The sequence below is a fragment of the Centruroides sculpturatus genome, unplaced genomic scaffold (genome assembly GCF_000671375.1).
Source record: "Centruroides sculpturatus isolate CEXI.00-Female unplaced genomic scaffold, Cexi_2.0 scaffold1307, whole genome shotgun sequence".
NCBI classification, from domain to species: Eukaryota; Metazoa; Arthropoda; class Arachnida; order Scorpiones; family Buthidae; genus Centruroides; species Centruroides sculpturatus.
Window position 1 is genome coordinate 39,119 of NW_019385685.1, and position 14,084 is coordinate 53,202.

Here is a 14,084-nt window from a genome sequence, read left to right on the forward strand (position 1 = left end):
TAATAATCAAGTAAATGTGAAAAATTGTAAAATAATATAGGCCTAATTTGTTATACATATGCATTATCTAAGATTTTATTAAACATTTTTTTCTAAATTATTGTTTTCTTTAGTCTCCGGCCCCAATTAAAAATTATTTTTATGTATTTATATGCGAAATTATACCCCGACTTACGCGAATTCAACTTATGCGGTTACAGCTCAGTCCCACCTATCGCGTAAGTTTGGGGTATTACTATATAGATTTAGAACAGAGAATCTGCTTCTCTGTTCTAAATCTATAAAGATATTACTAGTATTCCTTCTGGAGATAGTACTATATAGGAGATATATTGACAACATCCTTGTCATTTGGAGATCAAAACCAGACTAAACTTTTTACACCATATGAACAACAATCCATATGGTCTTTCTCTAATACTTGAACAGTTAAGTAATATCTCAGCACATTGTTGTTTTGGATCCAAATATCCAGTTCAAAGAGGGTTATATTGAAACAGGCATGTACTATAAACCAAGATACCAATCATTATTTATCCCAGCTGCTTTCAATGATCCCTACTTGTACAAAATGATAGCCTTTAGAACCCTTACTGAACACAAGTTCACATACTGCACAAACATCCTAAACACACTTGAGGAATTAAAGTACACTGAGAACATTGTGATTGTGCACAGATACTCAAGAAAAACCATCCAACAGTTAGCACACAAATGGAAATAAGGCAAATGAACATACTCCAATCAATATTCACAACCAACAGCACACAGGTAGACAAAATCTATAATTACTGAATACAATCAAAGACTACATAGAATATATAAAGAAACATAGAATATATAAAGAAATTACTGAATAGAATAAACTACCAAATGATCGCCTTAATATCGGGCTATAATATGGCTAATTAAATGATTAGTATAAAGTAATTTGACAATAGAGGTAGGCGTTAGGCACCATCTCTTAAGTAAATTAATAATTTATTTAATAATTTATTTATAATTATTAATTTACTTAAGAGATGGCACCTAACACCTACCTCTATTGACAAATTACTTTATACTAATCATTTAATTAGCCATATTATAGCCCAATATTAAGGTGATCATTTGGTAGTTTATTCTATATTTCTCGGGCTTTGAGTTGTTATTACTGAATAGAGACACCACACTCACATACATACATGCAAAATTCCTCAGTCTATATGATATTACACAATTACATGGATTTGATAAATAATAAGAGAATATCTGAAATATATGAGTCTTTGAAGGAGGATTTAATTGGGAATCTAATATATATTGGATCTACTAATATCTTGCTTATTAAATGACTTCTATGCCATATTTATGTTCTGCCAAAGAAAAAATAGACCATTGCTCTATCTGTATGTGCCTCCGAAACTGGGGTAAAAGCAAATTTGAAGCAGGACAATCCCATCAGACAATTCAATATCAAAGAAGGGCGAAACATTTCAAGCACTTGGCAATCATTTTATAAAACTCTGGACACAATCCACAAAAACTGATTTTATTAATTGAAAAAAATTTGTATTATTTATAACAACTATTTAGTTTTATATTTATAAAATCTATTTAAATTTATATTTTTTATGTATGAATTTAAATTTGTAAATATTTAAGTATGTATGACAATAAAATTGTATTAAGATCATGAAACATGCTTTTGAATTCCAAAGTTATTCCAAATTTTGAAGTATTGTAACATTCACATTTACATTCCAAAATAGAATGTAAAGTGGTATGAACCTGAAGCAAAAAATCACTGGGTCAAAAACATTTGTCTGCATTGAATTAAAATTTTTGCTGGTATTGTATTAAGGTTATTTTTTGGTGTGTGAATAAAAAATGTTCCTTGGAATTAAGAGGACCTATATTCATTTATTTTAGAGTGAATTTCCAGTTGACATCACACTAGTATAAACTATAGCTCTAAAATAATTTATTAATGTATCATAGATATAATGATAGGCATCCTTAAACTTTATACAAAGTTTTATAACTTTCGTGAAAATATAAAATAGTTCTCAATTATAAAACATTATTTAGTTTTTAAAATAGTACTGAAATATATTTCCATTGTGTCTTGTATTGAACATCAGCTCTTAATTCATTATATAAAGAAAATACAAGTGCTTTAGATAAGTGATAATTATAAAAAAATATTTCATCAGGCCAATCTTATGGACAAGCTCAATCTCTAAATATCCTTTCTGTTCACAGTATGACATCTTTTTTCACATAGCAACAATGCTAGTATATCAGCATTCTTTTCTCAATAGCCTTAACAATCTCAAATAATTTCATTTATTTAATGGACTGATGTTGTGATCATGCAATCTGTTAAAAAGTTTTATGCATTAACAAGCGTTGATAATTTGCCACTTATCAAAAATGTTAACTTAATGTTCAATAGCTGTTTTATGTACTTTGGCCATAGGATGCAGTTGTATCATATGTAGTATCTATGTGTAAGAGACTTAAAAATATTTTAATGATGTGAACATATAAATTAAAATCCAATAATGAGAGAAAATTGATCAACTGTAAATTTGAATTAACTGGATCATTTAATATTGTAAAAGTAAATATTAACACAGCCTACAATAAAAACAGCCTAGTTAAATGGGGGAAATCCATAGAAGAGTTGTGTCCAAAGGAAAATATTTCTCCCATTAGATGGAGCCACACAACAGACCATAACAACACACATTGATTAAGTTATCCTAGCTACATGCTGTCATATACTTTTAAAACAAAAACAGTAATTCAAACTTAGGGGGGAGACTATCCGAATTTTTTTGAAAGAGTGATATAAACTGTTGTTTTTTATTTTTCTAGAAGGGACATTTGCATATGTGGTGTGGCTGACTCGACATTGGATGCATTTCATATTATCGCTGTTTGTACTTTTTTCTCAAAATTACTTGGAGGCATTCGTGATTCCCTGTTTTTCATTTAATCAGTTTAAAAAAGTTATTTCTGATTTTGATTTATTTTTTAAGGTATTTACTTTTATAAAGAAGGTTAAATTGTTTCTTTCATAATGTTTATAATATATTTGATCTTGATTTTTTTTCTTTTTTGTTTTTAGGCTTAAAGCAAAAGTAGTGGTTATTTTACATAAATTTCATTTTGGGGTGTGGTCTGCCTATTATTTAACCTGTGGTTGCTTGGACTACTTGGGAGACTATCCGAATTTTTTGAAAGAGTGATATAAACTGTTGTTTTTTTTCTAGGTAAGTTTTAACCTAATTGGTTGTTAATTTGTTTCGGATAGTTCTCCCATGTAGTTCTTTAAATTTTTTTTGTTGAATTTGGTTTAGAATGATTTATGAATTGTGTAATTTTTTTTATTAATATTCTATTATGTTACTGTAATTGATGGATATATCTGTGAAATATGTTTATATTATTTTGTAAGGTTATGTATACTTTTGTTTTGTTCTATCCCCGCATCAGGGTCTTTGTACCAAAATGCTAAAATAAATAAATACAAACTTAGGATATAGCAAATGATTAATTTTGTTAATTAAGATTTTGCCCGGATTTCTGAAGAACAGTCTAAAACAATAGACATATTATCAATAATCATCTAGACAGTTAAATGCAATAATAATTAATAGAGTAGATATACTGTACTTTTTGTGGCCATATTAAGAGATTTTCAACTTTAAAAAATATTTTTATATTTTTACAATTTTTTAAAGCAATCAAAAAAATGTTCTCTTTCACCTTATTACATTAATTTTTACTAATTTTAACACTTTATAAACAAAATTTAGAACTTTAAAATATTGTAAAAATCACCAGTTTTGACCATGCCTATACCAGTTCTGGCCCACCTGTGTACCAGTTATGGCTGCCCCATGTTTATTGCAAGTAAAACTATTTTACGAGAATACTTTTTTAATATACAGTAGACCCCCCTATAACGTGGGTTCCTATAACGCAGATTCCTATAACGCGGCGAAAAAATTGCGACAGTATTCGTATAAAGACGCTAAAAGGGACGCGTAAAATGCGGTAAAACATCATTGTCAACTCGTGTTGCGACAGGATTGGTCAAATCTGGACCAATGGTAGACGTGCAGCCGAACTACTTACACGCTATGGAGAGTTTAGACGAGTAAGTTGAGTTTACTATAGTCTGTACGGTATTATCATCATCTGTACAATATTAACTTAATTTATTTTAACTTTATTATAATTATATATATACTTTCTGCCGTCCAGCGCCATGCTACGGAGAGTTTAGGTGAGTAAGTTGAGTTTACTATTGTCTGTACAATATGTAAATTAGGTACTGTAAGTCTAATACAGCACTGTAATTTTATACATTTCTTGTGAAAGAAACATTTCTTATTCAATGGCCATGAAAATTATTTCTATTAATGATGTCTCCAAAGTTCAATGAATTTTTCGCAGAAAAATAACTTATCAGAAATTGCAGCCGCCGTTTGGTGCGCTGCTCCGTGACGAAAACAAGCTTAAGCAATGGCGATGTCGAATGGTGCACACTCAGTAAGTAATCCTACAATTTTTTGTTTATAGCATAATTTATACGGATTATTCTCAAAAACTTATACGTGTTTTGGAAATGTTGAGTCGAATTAGTCAAGAATTGATTAATTTTATGGAAGAAAACCTTTCAAACAGCCGTAGTCCATAAACTGCACATGTGCTGGGCTGTGATTGGCTTATGTATTTAAGGATTCTTACAATGCGAAATTCGTATAATGTGGAATGTATCTACCGCATTATAGGGGGGTCTACTGTAATTGACAAAAAGTAAGCATAATATATAGTCAATAGCCTTTGAATATTATTCCAGCTTTTAAACTAGTGAAATGACCAAGAAAAAATATTTTGTAGTTTTATACCCATCAAGTCTATTTTATATTATCGATACTATTTTATCCACAGCAGACAACTTATAGAAAAAATATTACTGCCACAGCAAATTGTTGTATAGCTTACTTATAAAACTATTTATTTTTATTTGACTGGAAAAAACTAAAATCCTAATATAAGTATAATACCCTAATAATGCAAATGAAAAGAATCCATATGGTGGCCAAAACTAGTACATCATTTTTGGCCACCCCTGTGGCCATAACTGGTGCATCATGAAATATTTTGATCCACTTGTGGCCATGACTGTTTTTAAATATAATAAACTAAGTAACCTTTAAAAAATTCTCACACTTCCTAAAGCTTCCTATGTTAGCATAAAACAAGATTTGTACAACTGAATTACACGTTTATTAAAATAAAAGCTGATATCTATCTCTTGGCTCCTTATAACTTAACATATAAAAGCAATTCAAATTTGTATTACCAAAATTAATCTACTTAGTCTTCTTCTTTAAATATAGCATATACATTAATTATCAAAATAATACAAAAATTTATAGAAGTGCCACTTTTATTATTTTCCAAGATAAAGATTTACTATTTCATCTTTTTTCAATTTATTTGATGTACAAAATGGCACAGAGCAATGAACCATTTTAAAATGAATCTTTTTAAAACTCTACAGTATCTGGATATATAGATTTTAAAAATTTTAAATTTCAAAAATACTATCATAACAAGCACATCTTCACAATAGTATTAGTATTGATCACTTGATCGAATAGTCTGGTCATCAGTGCTCCTAGTGAAGAAAAGATGCAAACCGCCTCAGGCATTGACACACATGTTCAGAGCAAATGACTAGGCGTTTTTATTGTAGACTGTGATATTAAGAAGAAAATCTGTAATGGTAAGAAACTATAGTTTTACCCAAATGGGTGTTGACAGTAGATACAACAGGCTGTCTAAAAATCTCTTGGAAATCTGATAATTAGGATCACTTTGGATAGAATGAATATTAAAATTCAAGTCAGGTAAGTCGAAAGTAACATAAATTAGTATCAGGGGGCTATGAAAATCTTAGACTTGGAGAAAATTCGAGTAAAGGAAACCCAAGTTGCAGTTGTTAAATCCCTATGCCAGTCCATTGAAATCTATCCAGTGCTTCATTTTCTTTGAGTTAAAGAAACATTCAAGTTACTGATGTTTGAGTTGGAGAAGTTCTATTGTATATTTAAATTTAACATAACATGAAAAACACACTCACTGGATGACAAATAAATACACCATAAAACTATTGTGTAGTGTCAATAATGTGCGATTAGCAGTGGGCCACTGGGCTCATCCCAAATGACCACTTACTCTGCAACAGGTTGGTAAAACCCGTTCTCAGCTTGTCGGATGGCTAGGAGGGCAAAAATTTGAGTGGGGAGTGCGTCGGTAAGTCGGCAGGTGTCCTTCAGAGACAGGAGACAGGTTTAAAAACTAAACAAGCATTTATGTATATAACTAAGCTAAGATACATAGGTTAAATGTGATTAAATAAGTTCACTATACAAAAGGGACGCTCTAATAGCTTTACCTGCTAGTCTGAGAGAGAGTTCACAAAGCTCTAACAAGTACAAATACCTCTATGCGGATATGTCTAATAGGTGTTCGTTGAATAGGTTCGTTAATGGCGATGGAAGTTCAAATGGCTGTGGTTGGTCGTATGTCCTTTCGGTCCGAAGTATGGAGACAAATACGGCACATCTACCAAGTATAACTTCCGAGGGATTGCTCGGAGCTTTCGGGGACTCGAGCTTTTATATGTTATTCGTGGGAAATGAGTCACGTGATCGACTTCTGTTGACACTTACGGTGCATTCCAATCAACTAACTGTCAACTTTCCCACCATAATGTGAAAACAATCGGTGACCTCCGATATACTTCTCACCAAGAGTGGGTTTTTCCTCGGAGTTGTTTACAAAGATTTTTCCAACATTGGCGTAAATTCGCGGATTTCACAATAATATGTACAGTAAACTGCATTTTCAGGCTCCTCCTGAGTCCTGCTTCAGGTGAATCACATTGTTTCTTTGATAGAACACAATNGTTCCTGCCATTGCTGGAAACACTGCTGAAACGCATCTTTTGGAATGGCCATCAGCCGGTCCGTCGGATTTTGCACGATGTCTTCTCTCGACTAAATTCAGGTTTCTTTTAGCAGCATTTTCAGCTTGGGAAATAGCCAAAGGTCACACGGAGCCACGTGGGGAGAGTACGGAGTGTGACGAACCACAGGAGTGTAATGTTTGGCGACGAAAGCCCGAATCAGATGCGCAGAATGGGTGGATGCGTTATCATGATGGAGCTGCCAAGTTTTGATCGACCACAGATCCGGTCGTTTGCGTCGCACAGCATTGGAAAACGACGAAGGACTTCCTGGTAGTACTCCTTTGTGATGGTTTGGCCTTGTGGTGCGTACTCACGACACACCACCCCACGAGAGTCGAAAGAACTGTCAACATGACCTTTGATATTGCTGCGGACCTGTCGCACTTTTTTTGGCCTTGAGGATCGTCCCCGAAAGCCTGCTGAATCTTGCGAATGGTTTACGCTTGGGTATCGCCAAGGTTTTTGGCAAAATTTGATGTAATATCGCTGCTCACGTTGTTCAGTCATTTTCCAGCTTAGTGAAATCCGACGACAGCGCACTACATGACCTCACTCATAGGCCGATTGCCAACGACTGATGCTTCCTGCAGGCGGGAAAAAATTCAGGGCTGTGCATGACTGTCCCCTCCACAACTCCACTAAAGGAGTCACTCATAGGCCGATTGCCAACGACTGATGCTTCCTGCAGGCGGGAAAAAATTCAGGGCTGTGCATGACTGTCCCCTCTACAACTCCACCGAAAAAGGCCTGTCGCGCATCATTGGTTTACGCGGAAAAAAAAAGGTCCGATACTTTTTGAACAGACCTTGTATATATATAATTATTTTAGATTTTATATATATACAGTAGAGCATCGATTATCCAACTCAATTGGGGACTGGGGTTGGTCGGATAACTGAAAAAATGGATAACCGAAAAATATGAAAAAATACATTATTAGTATAGTATATTAGTATATCTCATGTAATTAGTATATTAGTATATCGCTATTAACCTACTTGCGTTGAATTTTCATCGATGTTAAGCCTAACAAAACTTTTTTAAAATAATAATTGTTGCTATTGTATCGTTAAAAATTAGAAAATTAAGCCTTGTTTAAATACTGGCTCCCTTTTATGGTTGAGCCAGTATTGCCAGCTAAAACACGTAAAAGTACTATTAAAGTAGCCAAGGCGTAGCCAAATATTGTAGCGCCACATCACTAGCGGACATTTGAATCTGCCGACTAGAACGGTCGGTTAACCGATGTGACGGTTAATCGGGGGTCGGATAATCGATGCTCTACTGTATATTTATTTTAGATTTAAATTTTTGGAATAATTATCTAGTATTATGTTCAAATTCAAATCTAGAACTGGCCATTTCTTTTTACTTTATTTCAAAACAAATTTTCCATTATTTTTAAAATTTCTATGTTAAAACTAAATAAATTCTGAAAATTCCACTCTTTGATGAATGTTAATTGGCACCTCATTTTCAGCTGTAAGAAATTCAATAACAAATTGTTGATTGGAACAGCTTGCTTGACAAGTCACCATTTTAAGTCAAACAGCTATCTAGCAGTTTTAACTCAAATAATAATTTCTAATAAAAATAACATAACAAGGACAAAACTTTTCAGCCTATTATCATATAGGCTCAATTAAGGCTTAATTATTTTTAATGGGATTTTTTTTATCAAATTTAATTCATCGTTCTAAAGTTCTAGCGCACGGATTTTCCTTCGGTAAAGTTATTTAAAGCTACTTTCTGATGTCAAAAACGACCTCCAATAGTTTTTTAATTTTTTTAATTAATATATTTTATTTTATATAAATTTAATTAATTAGGGGAGGTCGGAAAGCACAATAAAAATTTTAATTTTTTAAAAATATTTAAAAATATACGGCCAGCTAGTATTCACCCTACTATAAACCCATCGCCTCCCGAGACTTCTATGAGAATGTCCTGGAAAATCCAACTCCAGCTGTGTTCAAAGTCATCCAGCTGTGTAAACAATGACTCATCAGCGTCAAATTTCACAGAAAGGTGAGACAATGGAAAATAAAGTTTGAAGCTTTTTCTTCAAAATTAACATATTTCTTTCTTTTTTTTTTCAGTTTTAAGTATTTTTTTATGTTTAACTAAACATTAACATTAAAAATTGCGGTGTACGCAACGGCATAATATACACTGGCCGTCAAGAACAGGTTAATAACCTTCAAAAATTTTCACAGCACACCTATGATCTTCTTGTGGCACACAATTTGAAAAATCACTGATCTAGATTAATAATGCTTTAGAGTAAGATAAAAAGATATTGTTTAAAAAAAATTATGAATAAAGAACATTTTAAATCAGTTTATTCATAGGAGCAGATTTGTTTCAATTTGTCTATTGTAGGCTTAAATAAATAATTATTATATACACACTATATTATTAAATTTTAATATCTAATAAAATTCAAAAATATATTTGCCTTAATATGTAACTAGCATCTTCATAATTTATAGGAAATACAGGGATTTTAGGAAGTTTAGCTTTTTCTTCTTGAATCCTGTAAGCATTTTCTATAATAATTAAAAAAAAATTATGCTTTCACTTTAATGATAAAAAAATACAATCATCAAACTCTAATTACTAAACTATACAATATTTAAAATATAAGGTGATATGAATCAAATATATCTAAATTTTATATTTCTATTCTTTAGAACATTTTCAATTATAAAAGTCANTTACGGTGCATTCCAATCAACTAACTGTCAACTTTCCCACCATAATGTGAAAACAATCGGTGACCTCCGATATACTTCTCACCAAGAGTGGGTTTTTCCTCGGAGTTGTTTACAAAGATTTTTCCAACATTGGCGTAAATTCGCGGATTTCACAATAATATGTACAGTAAACTGCATTTTCAGGCTCCTCCTGAGTCCTGCTTCAGGTGAATCACATTGTTTCTTTGATAGAACACAATCACAGAAAAATAAAAATTCAAATGTCTGTTCAAAAATAAACAAAATTCAATATCTGCATGCCCATATTGAATCAAAGTATTTTATTCTGTTTTTAGTTCTGTTAAAGCAGAAGCCCAAACACATTCTGTTTTTTAAAATTAATTTGATTTTTAATGAATATTGGATTTTGTTCATTTTTTTAACAGACATTCAAATTTTTATTTTTTTGTGATTATGTTTTATCAAAGAAACAACATGATTCACCTGAAGCAGGACTCTGGAAAAGCCCAAAAAATGTTTGTGCAGGTTACTTATTACCAACACCAGACAATAGGTTTATAGTGCAATTTATTTAACATAATATTTCTTGATAAATTCAACAATATGTACCTTAAGTGTTGAGCATAATTTATAATAATAAATGGATATAAAATTTATTATTAATTTAATATTATACAAATAACTGTAAAAATACATTTAATATGTTCATACATTAATAGCTTAATTTCAAATTACTTAAACTATTATTTAACCTTACCTATAGAAGGATAGAGTGGAGTAAGTGGATCTCCCTTTAACAGATTTAAAGAAGAATATGGAACACCCAAGGAAGGAAGATGTATAGATGAAGGGTAAACATCTTTTAAGCCATGCATTGCATAATCTGCTGGATCTGGATATAATATAACTCCTTTGATTCCAAACTGTTCTGCAAAGTTCACCTGCAATATCATATATACTGAAAATTAAATAGTTTAATTTATATATTTCAGACTAATTAATAATGTAAAATTTATTTATTGTAAGACATGATGAACTCTTCTGTAATAATATTTTTACATACATATTAAGACATTAAAATGTGAGGTTAGCTGCTTGGGTGGAAATAATCATGACAATTGAGCAGTTAATACTGTCATGTGGGAGTGGAAAGACTTACTGACTCAGGTTTTCCATTTAAAACTCTTTAATATATATATATATAAATTTTCTTACAACTATTCTTATAAGGAGACATAATGCCTATCCCAAAGTGGGCAACAAGTCCGTTCAAAAGTCCAAATTTTATAATGATTGTTTCTTTTCTTCTGGCAAAGGTGATGTGAACAGTGACAACCCCAGGGCACACAACACAACTTGCAGAGATGACCTCCAATGACTAGGTGTACCTAGGCAAATCTTGATGGGACGGGATAGTGAAAATGAATCCCAGGACGTCGAACAAGCTTTCGTTGTTGAAGGACAGGAGCACAAAATCCAAGAGAGGAGCACTATGAACCAGGAATGTCCTGTCCTTGAAACTCACGGTTTTATAAGTTTTTCCCTTAAAGCCGCCTTTTCATTGGTCTCTACTCGTCACCTGGTGACAATTTCAAACCGATCAGAGGGCATGGGAAAGGTCAGTTTTGCGACTAAATATGACTCCTCTCCAGCCATGTTTCCCTCGACTTTAATCTTTTCTATTGTTTAAATAATTTACAAAAAAAAACTTTCATTGTTTAATTGACATCTTTAATTTCTCCCTTTTGAGTTATAAAAGATTTTAATATCTCAATTGATAGTCCCCGTTCGGACCTCTATGTTGACTTCCTTCTGGGACCTCACAAAAATATCATCTGAAATTAACTGTATGATATATTATATATTGATATATTTCAGATATACAATGATACCTTCGTTTTCATTGATGATCTGTCCAAAAACAATCGGTGAAATCCAAAACCGACGAAAACCAAGGCAATTATTTTCATATGAATCAATGTAAATCCAATTAATTTGTTCTAGACACTCCAAAATATATACAAAAAACGCATTTTATAGAAAATAAATATAGTATTTAATACTAAAAACAATAAGAAATTAATATAAAATAAATATAAAAGACTGATGTAAAGAATAAATGAACATTTAACGTGGCATTTCCCATGATAAAGCTAAAAGGAAAGCAATGGAATTGGGTGTATTCAAAATCTCAGCATCAATCCAGTGAGATGCTGCTGGAAGTGATGCAATGGCTGGTGTTTTCTAGAGAACACAAACACTGACTGCCAGAAATTTCAGGAGAGAAAAACAATAAAAATAGCAAATGATGATGACTTCCATGTTTTTAAATTTATTTTTAAACTTATTTAATGAGAACAGCTTAATGAAAAACTAATATTTCGAAAAAAGAAATAGGGATGAAGATTTTTTAAGTTTCTGTAGAAGTTTAAATAATTAAATCAATCCTAAGATTATAGTTTAACAACTAAAAAGAATTATGTGATGTCTTACATAAATACTGTAAGGTCTCGTTTTATGCGGTGGATACGTTCTACAGAAAAGCGCATATAAAAAATTCGTATAAAAAAAGACTTTACTTGCCTTGAAAAAGTAGGGATACGTTCCGTAATTTTCTAAAGTCGCATAAAACCAAAACGAGTTAAAATTAACTTAAAACTGCATAAAAAAGTTTGCAGAAATTAAAAAAAATAAGCTGCTTAATAAATTACTTCGAATGTCTGAAAGAAATTCATATAAAAGCTTAAAATAAACTTGTATTCAAACTTAATTCAGTTTATTTTATTGAAAAGTAATATAGTTTTACATTTTCTAATCATTATCGCTATCTGATAATGATTAGAAAATAATCGTTTGCGAAGTGGTTCCAAATCACCATCATCAGAAGAGACTGTCTCTGCAATAGATATTTGCGGTATAGGCGATGGATTTCCACAAACTTCATTCTCATTCTGTGTAGCTCTTTCTTTTCTGACAATGTAATCAGTAATTAAACTTTGCGATGATGATTCTACTAACTTTTTATGTTATTACATTTATATCAAAAATTGCTAGGAACTAAAGCGATTAAGGTAGATCTAGCTGTCCTTTACATCCATAAACGTTATATGTCAGTGGAACAAATGGAGTGAGCTTTGAGCGTTCCACGATTTTTGGGGACTGTCTATACGCGGGCTTCCTAAACAAGCCTATATGTATGTTTGTCCAAGAAATTTTTGGATGAAATACAAACCGCACAACTTCAAAATCGCATAAAAATAATCCGCATAAAAAGAGACCTTACAGTATACTAGTATAATCTCTTAAATTAATGTACTAACCTAATATTAATTTATTCAGGTTTTATTCATCAGCAAATAAATTAAATTCATAATTGTCAATGAAAATAGAGCTTTTACAAGCTTCATGGTGGCTGCCATCTTGTTTGCTGGTGTATCAAGTACAGAAAAAGACACTAGCAGTTTGCTGGAAGCTCACTGGCAGCAACCAGAAGTTATCTGAGATTTTTAACAGAGGTACTAAGAGGTGCTGGCTGCATGCCGAGATTTTGAATATGTCCATTATTTGGCTAGACGCGTGGCATAATACTCATACAATGAGAGATGAAGCTACACTGAGCAAGAAAACATGTGGTTTCACAAAATTAGCAGCAAGGACACATGGAAATGTCGACAAAATCCAAGACAAATTTTTCACAAAAAAATCGACGAAACCAAAACTTACGATAACTGAAGGCAATGAAAACCAAGGTATTATTGTATTATAAATAATTTGTAAACAAGTTAATAAAAATTTAAATAAAACTGATCAATATTTATTAAAATATCAAAACACTTACTAAAACACCTTTTCTTGCAGCCAACGCTTTATTATAACAACTTTCAAACGTTTTCGGTCTTGTTAAAAGACCTTTCTCAAGAAAATAAAATTAAATAAGTAACAAAATAAACAACAAAATCGTAAATCGAACGCTTAGTACAAATAACTGTTTTTTCAAATCTTTCGAACTCGCTTATAATCCGTTGTACATGACGTCAGTGTAACCGGAAATATAAAAGGTTACGTAACTATCTAAATATAAATACTTAAAGATGCCATCTCCCTACATCGTTCAAAAAATATAACTTGAGATACATATTAACTACTTTCTTCAATTATTAATTTTATATTAAGCTAGAGGACCATGCTGCCGATATTTTAGTCGATTCCCGGAAGTTGACTGCAAGGCCTTTATGCTTTGCCTTACAAATCTGCCAGGCTTCCGCGTAATGTCGGTGTCTCCTGTCTCGGACTATCTGCATTAGTCTTGCTTGGTCCCATTCAACATTGAC

The 14,084-nt window shown here is 31.9% G+C and overlaps 1 protein-coding gene across 1 annotated transcript in view; it reads right to left on the minus strand.

Moving 5' to 3' along the window:
• LOC111641185 (N-acetylated-alpha-linked acidic dipeptidase 2-like) overlaps positions 1–14,084 on the minus strand; it is a 90,987-nt gene that overhangs the window by 37,205 nt on the left and 39,698 nt on the right. Inside the window, exons 7-8 of the mRNA XM_023387313.1 lie at positions 10,511–10,694; positions 9,495–9,585 (exon numbers count right to left, since the gene is read on the minus strand). Of these exons, the coding sequence (XP_023243081.1) occupies positions 9,495–9,585; positions 10,511–10,694 (275 nt within the window). The remainder of the gene's footprint in view (positions 1–9,494; positions 9,586–10,510; positions 10,695–14,084) is intronic.